The sequence below is a fragment of the Pteronotus mesoamericanus genome, unplaced genomic scaffold (assembly GCF_021234165.1).
Source record: "Pteronotus mesoamericanus isolate MK-2021 breed Mesoamerican mustached bat unplaced genomic scaffold, CSHL_Meso_final scaffold_118, whole genome shotgun sequence".
In the NCBI taxonomy this organism is placed as follows: Eukaryota; Metazoa; Chordata; class Mammalia; order Chiroptera; family Mormoopidae; genus Pteronotus; species Pteronotus mesoamericanus.
Genome location: NW_026555301.1, coordinates 1,303,408 through 1,321,651, shown reverse-complemented (window position 1 = coordinate 1,321,651; position 18,244 = coordinate 1,303,408). Strand labels below are relative to the sequence as shown.

At 41.6% G+C, this 18,244-nt stretch overlaps 1 protein-coding gene across 1 annotated transcript in view; it reads left to right on the top strand.

Moving 5' to 3' along the window:
• Positions 1-223: 223 nt before the first annotated feature.
• Positions 224-18,244, top strand: part of APMAP (adipocyte plasma membrane associated protein) — a 51,182-nt gene continuing 33,161 nt past the window's right edge. The window contains exons 1-2 of the mRNA XM_054587441.1: positions 224-421; positions 14,739-14,855. Coding sequence (XP_054443416.1) covers positions 330-421; positions 14,739-14,855 — 209 coding nt within the window. The 5' untranslated portion in view covers positions 224-329. The remainder of the gene's footprint in view (positions 422-14,738; positions 14,856-18,244) is intronic.

Below are 18,244 nucleotides of genomic sequence, written 5' to 3'. Positions count from 1 at the left end.
TTGTCGCTCCCATTACAAATGAAACGAAATGAAAACAGGCAGCGCAGGCGGTGTGCTGTGCTTTGCCGCGCGGGTTCCAAACCCGAGGGGGCCGAAGCGTTCATTCCGCGGGCACCGCCTCCAAGCCCCACGCTCAGCCTTAAGAATCTGCCGGAAGTCGCTGGGATGGCCCACGGAGTGAAGCCCTGGAGGCAGCTGGTCTAGCTACCGGAAGGGGCGTGGTCCCAACGTCACTTTCTCGCGCGGCAAGGAAGGCGAGGCGTTCATAATTGGTGTCTGCGTTGCTCTGTTTTGTTACGTGGGGGGCAGGCGGCAGTGGTATTCGCAGAATGAGCGAGGCAGACGGGCTACGGCAGCGCCGTCCCCTGCGGCCGCACGTCGTCACTGACGACGGACGGACCTCGGAGACCAAGGACAGCAGGTAGGCCTGGCCTCCAGACTTCGTTCTCGAGCAGCGGGGCTGACTCTCAAGTACGGTGATGGCAATAAGAGTAGCCGGATAAATGTGGTGCCGACGCGCGGCATGCGCTGTGTCATGTAAAACTCATTTTACTCTTGGCAAAACTCATTTTACAGGGAAGAAAGAAGGCTCTGATCAAGCTGATGGCGCTTGCCAGGTCGTGGAGGCTTTGGGCCTCTTCTGCGTCCTATCGCGGCATTATCCCCGGCTCCCGGTCCCGAGGCCGTCTCGCGCCGCACCTGCCCCATCTGCTTCAGCATTCAGAGCAGTGGTTTCCTCGCTTTCCCCTTCCCTGCGCGCTGTCCTTGTTGGCTTGCCTCATCCCTGGGGAGCGCCATCTAGCCACTGCCCTACGTCTTCCCGGTTCCGTGTTCGCAGTGTCCTGAAGGGAGGTCCGAAAAATGGTTCGGGGCGTCCCTGAATATTCAGTGAAGAGCCGGCTTCTGCACCTGGTCACCTTTCTCTAAGCGGGACCAGTCCTCACCGCGGTTTTCCGGAAAGAGTAGCGACCAGAAGTGACTGTTGGGCAATTTTCATGAGAATTCAGCCTTGCGGATTCTTCCTGATAGGGACCGAGAAGCAGAGGAAACTGCTCCTGTTGATGCCTAATGAAAGCGCAGGTTTTTGGCCTTTGCTTCTCCCAGCCTTCCAGAATTTAAGTATACTGTTTTGTTAGATAAAAACTGAAGCATGGTCCTTAAACATCTATGTTAATATAAAATATTTGAACTTCTGTTTTTAATTTTGCATCCTGAGTCTCATAACTTTGAGTATTTTGGGAGAACCAAGTGGTCCTGTATAGGCGAAGCTCAAAGCTGTGGAACTGATTGAGTTATAAGTTGATAGAAATAGTGGAAATATTTATTGGTGTGCCAAGGGGTGTGGTATATACTGAATGAGGGACAGTTTTTGCCATGACAGACTGAATTTAATCACCGATGGTAATAAGAGGAACACCTTTGTAGGAGAGATGTAGCAGAAAGGAATGTTTTGGCTGTGGAAAGGCGATTCACACAGAAGGCATTCTGGTAGTCTCTTGACTCCTGGGCTCAGTGTGGGGGGGGGTGCGTAATGTGATACACTCCTGATTGTAGGGTGACCAACCATTCTGGTTTGCCCTGGACTCAGAAACTTTCAAGGATGCAGGACTTTCAGTGCTAATTTTGGCAGACCAGGACAAGTTGATCACTCTATTGACTGAGAATATTGATTATGAAGTCATCTTTTGATGACTACTGAGGAGCCTTTGGAATGGTCATGCAAGGACTGGTAGTACTTTACAATGGAAACCATGAAGACAAGGCATGCTCCATGCACTTTCACATGAGAAATAGAAGTGCAGCTGGCCCTGACATCGCTGTGGGGTGCAGTGTTGAAAACCAAGGCATGTAATACCTGAAGGCACTTACTGGATGGGCCCAAATATCATCTGGGCTCCTCGGACACTCTTGGCCCTGCTGTAGAGGGACAGAGTTAATTAAATTGTTTTTCAGTTTCCCTGTGGGGACTTCTGACTTGATGGCAGGGTAAATTGGATATTCCAAAGTTACCTGCTGCTGGTCTTTTCCAGTGTGCCTTTTACATTGAATTCGTCTAAGATAGTTTCTTTTCTTTTTTCAGGTTTCTTTTTTTATTTTATTTTTTTAAGATTTTAAATCATGTTTATTCTATCACGGTTGTCTCAATTTTCCCCCTTTTACCTCCCTCCACCCATTTCCCCCAACCCCCACTCCACTCCACAGTCAGTTCCCACTTTGTTGTCCATGGGTCATTCATACATGTTCTTTGGCTAGTTCCTTCTCCTTCTTTACACCATTTTCCTCTTTCCCCATCCCCTCTGATCTCTTTCAGTCTACTCCATGTTTCCATGCCTGTGGTTTATTTTCTTCGTTAGTTTATTTTGCTGAACAGATTCCACTTATAGGTGAGATAATATGGTATTTGTATTTCACCAACTGGGTTATTTCACTTAGCATAACATCCAGTTCCATCCATGTTGTCACAAAAGGTAGGAGTTCGTTCGTTCGTTCTTTCAGATTAATTTTATTTATTTTTTTAAATGTCAAAGTCAATTTTAAAATATTAAAAATTTTAAAACCATTATGAAGTCTCAGCAATTAAAACAACATGACACCAGCACAGAAATAATCAAGTAGATCAATGAAATAAAATGAGTATTCCAGAAACAAATATATATATCTAACAATGTAATATATGATTAAGCCGATATTTCAAATCAGTAGGGAAAATAAGGCTTATTCAACAAATAAGGTGCATGGACTACTACCACTTGAAATAAAACAAACATAGAGCCCTATTTCACACACTACACAAAAAATGTTCAGGTGAGTTAAAAATCAGCATGTGAAATCTAAGGGGTTTTAGGAGAAAACACAAACTAGTATTTTTCTTACCCTGAAGTAACTATTCAAACCGAGAAGCTATAAAGTAAAATATTGACAATATGACTATATTAAGCATTTAAGACTATACAGTAATATACATATTAAAAAAGTTAAATGACAAGTAATAGAATAGGAAAGTATTTGCCACACATCTATAAAAGAGTTAATAGTTTGGGTTTTTTTTTTTTTTAGGGAAAAATATTCTGCAAACCTTTAATCGATAAATGGATAAAGAATACCAAAAAGTCATTTAAAAATTTTTTTTTAAATAATAGAAATAGGCAAAAAATATACAAAACAGGTTTAGTTTCAACAAATAATGAAGGAACAATTAAAATAACATCATTGTCACAATCGGATTAATATGTACTAAAAAATATTGGTAATATCAAGTATTGGTGACTGTGAAAGGAACTGAGTATTCATAGACTCTTCACCTTCTTAAAACAGTCTCTTTAGCATATTTTGCAATGCTGGTTTGGTGGAGGTTTATTCTTTTAGGCTTCTTTTGTCTGGGAAGCTCCTTACTTCACTTTCCATTATAATTGAGAGCCTTGCTGGGTAGAGCACTCTTGGTTGCAGGCCTTTGGTTTTCATGATTTGGAATATTTCTTGCCACTCCCTTCTGGTTTACAGTGTTTCTGTGGAGAAATCAGTTGCTAGCCATATTGGGGCTTCCTTATATGTTACTACCTCTTTCTCCCTTGCTGCCTTTAGGATTCTCTGTTTGTCTTTGATATTTGCCATTTTAATTATGATGAGTCTTGGAGTGGGCCTCATTGGGATCCTCTTGAATGGAACCCTCTGTGCTTCCTGGACTTGTGTGACTTTTTCTCTTCTATTAGAGAAGTTTTCCATCATTACATTTTTCAAACAGGTTCTCTATCCCTTCCTCCTCCTCTTCTCCTTCTGGTATCCCTGTTAAATGGATATTAATTATATTTAAGGTTGTCTGGCATTTCCCTAAATACCTCTTCATGCTTTCTGAGTCTTTTTTCATTTTCTTGCTTTTTTGGGGAGCTTTTTTCTACCTTGTCCTCCAGCTCACTGATTCGGTCCTCAGCTTCATCGAGCCTGCTTTTGATTCCTTCTACTGTGTCCTTCAATTCAGAAATTGAATTCTTCATTTCTTCTTGTGTCTCATTGATAGTTTCTGTGCCCTTGTTCATGCTGATGTAGTTTACAGTAAGTTCCCATAGTTTCTCTGTAGTTTTTTGTAATTCTCTCTGAGCTTATTGAGCTTCCTTAGAACTGTTGTTTGGAACTCAATATCTGACAGTTTACTTGTCTCTATTTCATTTAGTTCTCTTTGTGGGGATTCCTCCTTTCCCTTCCACTTGGGGGTGTATTTCTTTGTCTTCCCATTATTTGTGAGACTCTTCTTTTTGGCTTCTGCTTCTTAAATTGATCTGTCTCGATTTTCAGACTTTGTGGTGTGAACATCTGTGGTAGGAGACCTCTGTTTTCTTTTTCTGGATCTGCCTCTGATGATGTCAGCTGTTGTCCCTGTGTGACCTTCGGCAGTCTATTTGGGAGTTCCAGGAATCTACTGTCTGTGGCTGTCTCCTTCAGTTGTTAATCTAATCACTCTGCACTCCGCAGTCAGGCTTTAGCACCACTGGGCCAGGGCCGAGTGCCTCCTGGGGGCGAGGCTGTTGATGCTCAGGAAAGTGGTCTGACTGAGCAAGATGGCTACTGGTGGGGGGGGGGAATGAGTCAGCACCGACATTGCCAGCTACTTTCTCAGTTCTCTCCCCGAAGCCTCCTTCCCCAGTCTCTCTTCAGGTCAGTTTTCCCCACCTTTGCTGGAGCCCAGGGTAAGTGGTTGCAAATAAAAATTTATGCATTGGCCCTTTAAAAGGCTCTTTGTGTCTCCAGTGGCATGTCTCTGGCAGAGAGCAACCGTACCACTTTTCGCAGCTGGTTGTTATCTGTGTACTTTTTTGACTCTGGTGCTGTAGGCTGGAGATTCCCGCTTATGGTTCAGGCCCCACTCTTCTCAGGGGGATCCAGCTGGCTGTTTCAATATCCGTTTGGTGTTGCCGCCTGTCAGTGCCCTGCCTGCCTTCTCAAGTCTCTACCACACTCCTTACCAGTTAGGTGTGCTAAAACTGATTCTTCTGCTTGTCTGAGGTTATAAGGGTCCTCTCTTGCTATTCAGTTGTTTGTTCCAGGTGATTTTGATTTCTCCACAATTTAGTTGTAATCCCAAATTTGTCCTGGAAGGAGGTCAGTGTGACATCCATTCACTCCTCTGCCATCTTGATTTGTCCTGTAGTCTAGTTGTAATTTTTGCTGTGGTTGTGTGAGGAGGCCAGTTGCGTTTAACTACACCATCGTGACCAAAAATTCTGAGATTCTTTCTTGACTTCTGTGTCCGTGAATATTGTTTTTATTTTTCCTGTGCTACCTTCTTTGTGTTTGCATTTGTTTGATTCTTTTTCTATATATCCGTAATAGTGTCTTTCATAGTGAGTTTTTGTCACCCATCATCATTTATATATTTATTATAATGGTATAGTTTTTTTTAATTATTATTTTTCTCATGCAGTTCTCTATTTTTTTCTTTTGTGGTCATATTTAGTGTTTCATCTCATTGTCTTCTTGATTACCTCAAAAGTTGAGTTTTTATCACAAGACAAAGGCATTTTGTATAGTGGGTGAAGTAAAGAAATCGGAGGGAAGTAGAACTAGGACAACTACAGAACTTTAGATGTGCAAAACAGAATAAAGAAAGTATTGAAAGATAGATTATTCAATTAACAGAAGTAGGACAATAGATTTTAGTGGAAGGGACTCCTGGCAATACCTTGGCTAACTCTTGACTCTTGGCATGAAAGTTCATGTTAGTTGTTTCACTGATGAGGTCCTTGAGGTCTGTGTGAGTGAAGTGGTTTATATCAGTGGTCCCAAAACATTTTGGCACCAGGGACTGGTTTCATGGAAGACAATTTTTCCACAGGTGGGGGTTGTGAGGGCAGGAGGCGGAGCTTAGGCAGTAATGTGAGTGAAGCTTTGCTTGCTGGCCTACCACTTACCTCCTGCTGTGTGGCCCGGTTCATACTTAATAGGCCACAGGTCAGTTCCAGCCTACAGCCTGGGGGTTGGGGACCCCTGATTTGTATAAAGTTTCAGAGTATTGGAGTCAAAAGAGAAATGAAAATGAATGAAGAAGAATTGGCACCTGGACAATGATTGAGAAGCATATTCTGTGTTTAAGCTATAGCAAGGAATGCAGTTATTAAATCCTTTTATTCAGTGTGGAACATAGATGAGCTAAGCACTTTTAATATACCATTGCAAGCTTATCATTAGTATTATTTGGCATCAGTTACCCTATGCTTTAGGAATTTTGTTAGAATGATTTTAACACTGAAGCTATTCCTTCTCTTTTGGAACATAGTTTTTGTCTGGGTAGAGAAAATAGCTGTTTAATGTCCACAAATAACTGTTTAGGACTGAAGAGTGAATGCATTGAAAATTTAACAGCTGCTTTTTCAATAGTTTTTCTAAAGGATTTTAGACTAATCTGTACTAGGTAAATTTTGTATTTTCCTTTGTGGAGAAACCTGTCATAAATTCATAAAGTCATGAGGATTTAGGAATCTGGAATTTTCTTCTTAGCCTTTCCCTGCCCTGGTTTGTGTTTTCAAGCATCTCTTTTAACTTCTTAGTTATTCTTGATGTTAAATGAAGACATCTATAGTCTAGGAGCCCCACTATAAAGGAATGTGAAAAATGAACAAATTTAAGATGCAGTCACTTAAAAAGATGGACTTTGTTGCTGTTTGACTTTTTCAGTTTCCAGAGATCATTTTGACACCTGCATTTCTTGTCCCCCATGGATTTGTGGCTTACAGATTTCCCACAAAAATCACCAGTTGTTTCTAATCTCACAGGGTCTGTTTGTCAGGACTTCAGTCCATGACTCAAGACTCTGATGTCCTGTGTACAGGAGGAGTTTGGGAATGCCCTTCCTATTTGGCTGGTGAAAGTAAAGGATTTTGTAGATTGTGGTTGAGCTGACAGTAATTGCATCACCATAATTGTTCTCTTGCCTTTAGAGACTGGGGGAAATTTCAGGGTGTAGATGTCCTCAAGGAGGTGAGCATCTCCCTGGGCTCTTCCAAGAGATTGGGGCAAACAAGTTGATTTCCCAGGCTGCACCTGGCATGGAAGTTGCTAGCTTTCCTGAATGTGTCAGCACAGATTGGGAAGAGGGGGTGTGATGGGCTTTGTCATTGAAAATGGATAGGGATAAATGGAGTATCCTTTATCTAAGCTGCCATAATGCAGGGTGCAGAGGAAGGGGCACACATGGAGGAAAAGCAGAACTGTAATTGACTGTGAGTTTGCAGGAACTGTGGTGAGATGGGCCTATCAAAAAGTTAATGAACCTGGGGATAAAATAAATGTTTTTAGAGCACCGGTACAGAAACCACAGCACGGAACTGTGCACCAGATAGCCAGGGATTCGATGCCTCCAGGGAGCTGCAAGTCCTGGAACCTACCATTTACTGAGAGGTTTTTGTGTTCCAGGCCCTGGTCTTAGTATCAGTCACATTGGTTCTTGTACCAGCTTGATGTGGTGCTGTCTGCAGCAAGTGTGGGGCTGGGGAGAGCAGAGTGTGTGCATGTCTGAAGAGTGGTAACACTTGTGGCTGTCCTGAAACTTTGGGTTTCATAGGGTCAGATCAAGTGCTTTTTCCAGAGAAGCTGGAAAACAGAGTTTTCTGTGGAATCCTTTATTTTTCAGCTTGGGCAACTAAAGCCATTTTGTGGAGTGACAGCTATGGTTTAGACCAGACCTTTGCCTTGAGTTGTGGATGCCACATTTTATGGGAGACTTTGGCAAACTCCGAAATAACTGTAAAAGAGAATGTTCTGTAAACCCCACCATTTGAAAAGCTTCAGTAGGACTGGGGACACTTTGCCTGGAGACCAGAGAAATGAGCGTGCTGTTACCTCTAGGGAGGGCAAGAATTTGGTGCTCCTAAGGGCAGAACTGCGACCAGTCAGTGCAAACAAGGGGAAAGCGTGTTTTTCTAACATGTTGCATGAGATCATTTGGGCAGACAAGGTCCTTGAGTCAAAGAACTGGGAAATATTCTGTGTATGTTAGGGCCTTCTGGAGTTAATCATGTGCACTGGCAGGGACTTCCCTGGTCTTCAGGGCTCTGTGGGATATGCCCCTGGCAATGGGCCTGATTGGTCTCCAGCTTCCCCTCATTCATTCTGCCTCACACTCCCTGTTTTGGTCATTATGATCAGAGGATCAAGGCTTAAAGCATGAATGCTTCAGTCATAATGCCAAGTGCTTGTTGAGTTTCCCCTGCCTGCATTGCTTTGCCCCAGATATTTGATTTTTCTCAGCTTCATTGAATTTCATTATTCTGAGGTTATCTGCTTTGACCCCTGTGTGTAGCCAGCCTTCCCCATCACTCTACCCCCGACCCTGCTTTATTGTTCTTCATTGTACTTATTACTGTCTGGCATTTGCTTATTTATACTAGAGTAAACAGAGGACAGGAAACTTTATTTTATTTATGGCTATACTCTCAGGGCTTCATACAGTACCTGGCACATATGTAGGTGGTTATTAAATAATTGTGTATGAAGAAATATTAAGTAGTCTAAGGCTACTGTCTGATGTCATGGTCACTTGGCCATACACAACTATTTAAGTTTAAAATTAATTCAAAAATGTTAAGTAACTAAAATTAAAAATTCAGTTCTTCATTTGTGCTTTATAGGGAGTTTGAGGGGATTTTGAGGGAAAAGGATAAAGGAAAAAGATATGACTATGAGGTGGCAGCAACAGCATACAAGCTTTATTGGATGCTGCTTCGACAGGTCTGCATGTGAAGGACAGCAACAGGGGTGCCACAGTCCTGAGGGGAGGAGAGCATGGGAACTTTAGAGGAGAGGGGGAACTCTGAGAGGGCTCCCTGGTCAAGGTGAGTCTCTGGGTCAGAGAGGTTCAGGGGCAGCACTGGCTAGGGCAAGGCCCTCTTATCAGTAGGCAACAGCTGTCAGGTGAAGTTTCACAGAATATGGAAAGCAGGCAGATGCTGAATGGATGAAAATTTGCTTTTTTGAGCTATTTTTAAAAATAATCAGATTTGTAAAAATCAGAGTTTGGCACTGGTGGGCCTTTTGAGCTCATGGTTCTCACATTAGCTCAAAATGTGAAGAAATAAACAACCTAGGGGCTGATACACATGGGTAGTCTTTGGATCTTTTATAAAATAGGTTAGCCTCATTTCAAGTGCTCAGTAGCCGTACATGGCTAGTGACTGCTGTATTTCTGTATTTCAGAAAGTTCCATCAGACAGCACTGCTCAAAGAGTTTAAGGTGCTGTTTCTAAAACGTGACTACAGAACTTTCCAATAGAGGCTAGCTGGTGATCAGCCACTTGAGTGTCAAATAGATTTCTTTCACTGGGGAGGGAGTTAGATAAGGTCATTGGTGTCCAGTTGCACATCAGGAACAACTGGGAAGCATGAAAAATAAAAAAGCCTTTTTTTTTTTCCTGGACCTGCCTGTGCTGGACCTGCCCAATCAGAATCTATGGACCTTGTTTAAAGCTGTCCCAGTCATATGGTATGTGCAGTCCAAGGACCAGCCAGTGTTGGGAGCACTGGATTGGGTGACCTCTACATTTTTTAGCTTCTTATATTCTGATTGTAAGACAACATTAGCTAGATCTCTGGCAAGGGAGGGCCATGTGGGACACAGGTCATCAGACCTCTGGCTGCCTTTCTAGCTGTAAGCACTGTTGCTTTCAGTGCTGGCATGACTATTTTTTTTTTCTTTTCTTTCTTTCTTTCTTTCTTTCTTCTTTTTTTTTTTTTTTAAAGATAAGTGAGTGTTTTACTATTGTGTGAAGGGGCAACCAAATATTCAAGAAGGGTATCACAAGCTCTAAATCAGATTATTAAATTTAGATTAAAAAGATTGAAGTTACACAGTGATAAAGGAGAGTTAAGGATAGGACATAGGAGTTTGAGACAAATGAGAAGATTTTGTTTTATGTAGAATCATGTCAGGCAAAGAAAAGATAAAGTAGCACTTTGTCCAGAGTGTCACCATTTTGTTAATGACAGTCCTACAGTGACAGATTGCACAATGCAGATTCCCATATGGAACTGCTCCTCTACTGGGGTAGAGAGCGGTGATTACCTCAGCCTACCAGAATGCCCGTGTGGTCAGCATTCACCATGGACAGCCACGTATCTTCACCATTTCTTTCTCTTTGGGATTCTGTTTTTAAAAGAACCACACAAATTCTTTGCTGTCATTTTTACTTATAAATAGTTATTTCTATTGTGTTGAAAGACTTTAGTCCACTTAAAGAAAATCTTGAGTTATAGATCGTCCCAGCCTCTGGAGTAGCAGTTTGCATCGTTGAGTCATTGACTTTATTTTTTTTAAATATATATTTGAAATATTTATATACCATAAAATTCACTTATTTTAATTATTCAATTAAGGGGTTTTTACTATATTCCCAGAGTTCTGCAGCAGTCACCACAATCTTAAGTTTAGAACATTTTAATCACTGTTGACTTTTTTTAAAAAATGAGGTGAAATTTACATTACATAAAATTACCCTTCTTAGAGTGTACAGTTCAGTGGTGTTTAGTGCTGGGCAATCACCAGTGCTCTAGTTACATAACTTTTTCATTACCCCATAAAAACACCTTATACCCATTAAGTAATTATTCTGCATTTCCCTCTCCCACCAGAATGTCTATCAGCAGATGAGTGGATAAGCAAATTGTGGTATATAGTTACAATGGAATATCATTGAGCCATAAAAAGGACTGAAGTCCTGATATACGAGGTCTGACTGTAAAAAGTCCAGCCATTGTTAGTAACGAGAACGGAGCATGACATTTATGTAACATGGCAGCCAAGGAGAGTGGACTAGAATGTGCATGCGTGAACAATGACTTCTCTCTACTAGTCAGTGGGGGTGGTACACACTGTTGAGTGAGCATATGTACTGTGTGGCCGTCACATTCAAAATGACTGAGTGAGTAGAGCAGTGAACCTGGCATCAAATTTTGCATTAGGCTTAAACATTCCTCTGCAGAAACTATTCAGTTGATTCAGCAGGCTGCAGCTATGGGCAACTGGTCATTGGCGGCTTCATAACGACAATGTACCTGCTCATGTATCATGTCTCTTGTAGAGGTATTTTTTTGGCGAAACATCAAATCACCTGGGTGACTCAGTCCCACTAAAGCCCAGATTTGGTGCCCTACGACCTCTGGCTTTTCCCAAAACTAAAATCACCTTTGAAAGGGAAGAGGTTTCACACCATTGATAAGATTCAGGAAAATACGATGGGGCAGCTGATGGCAATTGGGAGAACTGTGTGAGGTCCCACGGTACCTACTGTGAAGTGGACTGAGGCGTCATTGTCCCATGTACACTGTTGTATCTTCAGTAAATGTTTCTGTTTTTCATAGTACATGGCTGGATACCTTCTGGACAGACCTCCTATAGTGCAACTTGGGTAAACCTTGAAACATGGTGAAAGAAGCCAGTCACAATGGTCACATATTGTATAATACCATTTGATCCCATAATATGAAATGTCCAGAATTGGCAAATCATCATTAACTTTTTCAGACAGTGTTTCAGACCTCAGAGTCTGCTCTGAGGGCTCTAGGTCCAGGTATTCTTAACCTGTCTTGACCTTGGCAGGCAGCATTGCTAATGGTGACTGCAGGCTTAAAATAAGACCTGGCACTCAGTCGTGTTCTACCAGTTCTGGCAGTGGCCTGTGGGCAAGCCACATGTACTTTCTCTGTTCATTTCCCTTGTTTGTAAAATAGAAAGATGCACCTTTCTACTTGAGTTAACGATGGAAAGCACATTGCATGGCATGTTCTTTTTTTTTTAAATTTATTTATATGCGAGAGAAAGGAAGAAAAATTAAACATCTATTTGTTGTTCCACTTATTTATACATTGATTGGTTGATTCTTACATGTGCCCTGACGAGGGATCAAACCCACAACCATGGCTTATTGGGATGACACTCTAACCAGTGGAGTACCTGGTCAGGGCACATGGCATGTTCTTATTGTGACTGTTTTTATTGTTTCTTTTGTTGTGGTCCTTACTCCTTTCCTGCAGAGGACCTTTCAGGTTACTTTAGTCTACTATTGTGCGAGTTCATAGCTGATCTGTGCCGAGTATCCATTTTCTTACACTGTATAATCTTGTACCCTTGTCAGCATCAATCAGTCACCTTAGGAGAAGGTTATGTGGTCCTGGGGTTTGGTGACAGGGCTGGGAGGGAGGAGTTGTCCTGATTTTTTTCTTTCCTGGCCATCTGTGCTCTTTCAGGAACCTCAGTTCTTTCAGTACCTCCCTACCAGATCTGAGACTGAGCCACCTCCTTTCCCAGCTAGCAAAAGGAGTAAAACTTGGCATTTTACCTGGATGGGGGTAAGTTCTGCACCCTATATGAGTGAAGAGAAGGAAGTTAGGAACAAAATTTGTTCTTCCTTTTATTAAAATGAAAATAGACACAGATTTGGATTCTTATTAGCAAAGAGGAAATGTCTTTGAACTGGTCAGCACTGTCCCTTATGCTTTGCTGCTTGGCAGTGTTCTCAGCTAAATGTCATGGTTCATCATTTACAAGTTCTGCTTTTCACATCACTGCCGGAAACAATTCAGCCAAGTTTTCTGTCACTATATAATAAGGATCTTCTTCCCTCTAGTTTCCACTAACTTACCCTAACATCCTTTGGAGCCATAACCAGCAGAACCTCTAGTGTCCATATTTCTGCTAACAGTCTGTTACTGACCATTTAGGTATTCTCTAAGATGATATATGTTTCTCTCACATGCTACTCACTTCTTTCACCTTGTTAGCAGAGTCATTAATATCCATGTTCCTATTAACAGTCTGTTTAAGGAATCTAGATTTTTTTCTACCCTGCTCAGAATTTTTCTACCAACAGTGAGATTCTAAAGCTACTTTCACATTTTAGGTATTTGTTACCCTAGCATCCCACTTCCAGGTAATACAATTAGTTTAATGAGAAAAATGTATCAGTTTTCTATGGCCCTTTTGAGAAATGATCACACTTAGTGACTTGAACAACATTGACTGTCTTACAGTTCTGAAGGTCACAAGTCCTGACAGGTCACCTTACTGAAAGCAAGGTGTCAAAGGCCATGTGTATGGAGGGATACCTGTTTCCTGCCCACTCAGATTGTTGGCAGAAGTCACACACTCTTCAGTCATGCTGTCCCAAATGTCTGCAGGGTGACATGCTGTGGCAGTTTCTCCCTGTCTTCTCCTTTTTCTTTTATTCCTTTTGCCTTTTATTTATAGAAAGAGAATGAGTTATTTATTTTTTCTGCTTTGTTCATTTAATAAAATCATGCATGTTCAGAGCTGGGCAGGACTTTGAGGGTTCCCTGTTCCACACCCCATTTCACAGTGGGGAACCTGTGGGCTTTGGGTGAAGAAACTCATCTACAGTGGTTTGGATGGTTTTTGGGAAGTGAGGACTGGCATCCAGGTTCCCATATTTCTACTTCAAACAGGTTTATGCAGAAGAGTATCCTGTCAAAATCAAGCAAAACACTGCCCTTAATCAATTGTCTTTTTAAGTGTGAGTGTGGATTTTTTTCTTTAGCTCACTTTTTTATTTGATAGGAAAAGGTTATGGCCCTGGCCAGTGTGGCTCAGTTGTTTGAAGCATCATCCTGGAAACAGTAGGGTCGTGGCTTCAATCCCTGGTCAGGGCACATACCTAAGTTGTGGTTTCAGTCAGATTGGGGAATGTATGAGAGGCAACCAATCAATTTTTCACTCTCTCATCAATGTTTCTCTCCCTCTCTCTTCCTCCCTCTCCCTCTCTCTAAAATCAATAAGCATGTCCTCGGGTGAGGATAAACAAAAAAAGAAACAGAGAAAGATTCTCTATCTTAGGAGCTCACGAATTCTATTTGCTTTAAGTTAATCTTGATGTCAAGTGTTTAGTAAATTTGAATGCACTTAATATAAGCAAATAATGACCCTGTAAAGTTTATTTATAGCAAGAGGCTAAATGTGTTCACTTTTCTTTTTTTACCAGATGAGTAATGATATACATGAGGATCATTTGAGGTAATTTTAGCCACTCTTGGTCATTTGTCCAAAAACTTAATACAAGATTCCCAAGGCAGCTTTTAGATCTTCCCAGGGCTTTAGTAGTGATGACTTGCAATTGTAATTTTATAGATTCTTTCTAAATAACTGTCAGTGTCTGTCAGACCATTCCAGGTGTAAGAGCTGGGATTCCCTTTTAGTTCTTAAAGGTGTGATCTACAAATGACTGGGGAATCAGATGTTCAGGAAGTTGTTTATCCTCTGCCTCATGAATTTGTCTCTGTCTCTTTTATTTACAGAACCTCAGAATCTAGGAACACATCATACTGAGTGTTGCTGCTTTGAATTCATATAGTAGGAAATAGTGGCTTTTGGGAAACACCTGTCTTCCCTGTAGATGAGTGTGTCTTCCTTCCCTTATTGCAATTCTTTATTCCCATTACTTTTTGTGTTCATAAGTGCTTTGAGTTTTCCCTCTTTAAAATGCTTCTAGAGGATTCAAGGTACAGCCTATCACACTATCTGGAAAATAACTGTTAAGAGTGCCCCACATAGCTGGAAGATTAAAAAAGAAAAAAAGAACAAAAGCATGTTTGCCAGTGTTAGCAGACAGCCCTAAAGTTTAATCACAAGTTACAGAAGTTGATGGCCTCATTGTGGAGACACTGGGTAAGAAGCCATCTCCTGCTGAAAGGGCTTTGAAACCAGCCTCTGCTGATTACCTTTGTACATATTTTATTTCCGGCAGCTCCTTTAGTGGCAGAGTTTTCCGAGTGACCTTTTTGATGCTGGCTGTTTCCCTCACCGTTCCCCTTCTTGGAGCCATGATGCTGCTGGATTCTCCCATAGATCCACAGCCTCTCAGGTGAGCTGCCCCAGCAATTCTTGGGAGGGGTTGCTCAGCAAAATATAATAGGCTGGGATGATTTCTTGACTAATTAAACCAATCTGATCTGAAAGGTAAGTTATTATGAGACATAGAGATTTGTGATTTTTTTTGCCTGCATTTGATAGTGAATTAGATGTTCCACAGAATACATGCATCATGTTGCCCATGTTATTGTTTCAACAAAACTATACAAACCAAAAACGAAAACCAGAAGAATCTCAAACAAGAGAAGCTTAAGTATTAGCCACGGTTAACCTGAATACATAAGAAATGGCAAAAGCACAAACAAATGGAAGTTACCTTGTTTAAATTTTATAAGTAACTGATTTTTTAAAAAAAAAACTTGTAATTAATGTTCTTTTTTTCTTAAGTTACCTTTTGTCATTAGTGATCTATGAGTAATGCTGTCTGTAAAAACTTGATAAAATAGTGTATACTTATGGAGTCCCATGAAATATATTCACATTTTTAATTATACTGAGCCAGGCTCTTACCTGTGTGATTTATGACATTGATGTTGAGGTGGTGTAAGAGGGTCGTGCAGTCTGGTTGAATAAATTCCTGTTTTCCATTGGAACTGCCTGGAGGGGTAAGCAGTCTGAACTTTATTTTAAATGAATCATAAGGTTTTAAAAACTTCAGAAAGAACCATGTTTTATTTTGGAGTAAATACAACATACACAATATATAATGTGTTGGTGTTTTGTATACAGCTGTTAACTACCTGCAGGATATATCAATAGTTCTGACCTTACATTGACATACATAGAGAAGAGTCAGCTCTTTGTTGTTGGATTGGGAATTAGTTAAGGTACATGGTGTTGTTAAAACACAATTATCTTGCATAAGACTGAATAAGATTGATAATGGTTGGAGGCCTGGGCACTCTAGACTCGTGTGTGTTTGCACTGTAATTTCTGGTTTGTCAGTGTTTCCCTGCAGGGACATCCTAGACGTTCTCTCTGAGAGGATTCTGGAACATGCTGAGGGGAGGGGCCTTTCTCTTGCTAACCCCTCTCAACATGTGGAAGGATGTGGCTCAGCCCACCCAAAATAGAAACTGACCTGGACTTTTCTATTCATTTGGCAAGGCAAGAAAATGAACTGTGTCCACAGCTCATTTTAGTCTAGATTAAAGTCTAGACTGGGTAGATAGATTAAAGTTTGGACTGGGGAAGTAGCCTTGGGAAAGAGGAGGAAAGTAGAGCAGGTAAAGATGCAGTTTCAGAGTTGAAGTGGGAGGGATAAAGCTTAAGTAACTGAAGACCTTTGATCTCAGTAAAGGTGAACTTATGTAGGGAAAGAGTGGTGAAGAAGTTCAGAGGAAAGATGGGTATGTAGTCATGACCAGAAATTGAAAGGAAACATGGCCCAGTACGGATTTAAAGTTGTTCATGTGAGTTCTGCTTGGGCAGTAGATGAGCCTGATGAAGAAGGAAAGGTGGACAGGTTCTCTTGCACAAGCTCAGATTTAGGGAACAACTTGCTCAAAAATTGGAAGCATGGCCTCAAAGTGCAGAACGAAAAACAGAAGAGTGGCAGAGAGTGTAAGAACAGAAATAAATTGATGTTTGGGAAAAATGCTAATGACAAAGGAAAAAAACTTCTTGAAAACTATCTGCAGAGCAAAAAGAGCAAGGGAGGAGAAGACCCACTGTCTGGGGTGTGTGACGCAGTATTGAGTAGGACAGGAAAGCAGAGCTACTGGCTTATGCTCTACCTCAGTCATCTCCCAGCTAAGAGAGGGGCGCCATGTTCAATGGGATCAGACCAACTGGCAGGGCGGGAGGTCAGCAGTGGCAGTGCCTTGGGGAGTCTATCTCTTCTTGAGCTTAGACCACACTCAGAAATCTCTGAGAAATGAGAGAACAGACAGACCAGGGACAAGGAGGGGTAGAACCCTTCCAGAGTAGGTTGTTAATGCAGTTGGTTTCACTTCTTGGGAGTCAAGCCACCTGGAAGGCTGCAGGGCTTTGCCAAAAACCTGCCATGCAAAGCCACTTTCTTTTCCTTTTTGGAATTTTGGAGGACTGTTATATACAGGACATATGTGACATCCTGATATCTGGAGGATGTTGACCAGTGTCTTTCAGCATACATTTGACACATGGAGTTAGTGGAAATTAATGTTAGTTAACAGCAGTTAATTAGTTAACAGAAAGTCATCGGCCTTAACCAGAGTCCACGTGGCCCGGCTTGCTGTGAGTATTGATTTGGGCTTTCTGGAGCCACTTTTCCTTGGTACTCCTGCTGCCTAGGTGCAGGAATGAGGTTTCTTTCTTGTCTGTCCTTTGCATTTTCTGTTTTCTTCTTGTCTTCTTGCTGAGATAATACTTAGGCTTTTTGTGGACAGGGACAGTGTGCCATATACTGATTAGTTTGATTTTGCAAATATTTCATGAGGACTTTCTGTGTGTAGAGAATTAGGTAAGGTCCAAGGACTAGGTGAGAGGGGCAGGTATCAGGTGTACCCTTGTCTATCCCTAGGCTTTTTTTTTTTTTTAGATTTCATTTACTTATTTTAGAGAGAAGGGAGAAAGAGAGGAACATCTGTGTGCAAGAGATACTTAGATTGGTTGCCTCTCATACACCTCCAGCTGGGGACCTGGCCTGCAGCCCTGGCATATGCCCTGACTGGGAATTGAACCAGTGACCTCTTGGTTCACAGGCACTCAGTCCACTGAGTCACACCAGCCAGGACTGTCCCTGGACTTTATGTGTTAATGTTGTTCAATCTTCACATAAACCTTTCTGAGGTCAGAATTTGAAAGCAGATTTGTCCAACTCTGTAACTCTGGTTTTTCACCAAATATGCAGGTTACAGTCCTGCTTTTTCTTTGGAAATAAAATTCCTAGTCAAATCAAGCGTTTTGTTTTTTTTTTCAGCAAGTTGAAATCATAATTTAATTTGAAAGAAGTTGTGCTGTGTTCTGCACAGGTGCCCATTCATAGCGGGTAGCAAGGGTAAAATGATTTGCCAGCAAGGCAGAAAGCTTTTTTTCTACATCCTCAACCATCCCCTCCCCTTGGTTCTCCTACTCTGGTGGTCTGGCTAGGAAACTGCCTTGCTAGAGGGCAGGGTGGGGAGTGAATTGGGAGATTCTTCTCTTCACTCTTGCCACCATCACACTCCTTCTATAGTGTTCATTAGGAGCCTCCTTTATGCCAGGTGGTTGGAATACAGCAGCAAAAAGCATAGAACAAATCCCTGATCTCATCTGCTGTAGTGGAGATAGACAGACAAACAATAAATATAACAGAAGTGAGAAGCTGAAAAGGGCTGTGAACCAAATAGAGGTTAATAGGGAGGGGACTCTGCTTTTGGGGGAGGTGTTGAATATTAAATTACATGGTCAGAGCAGGCC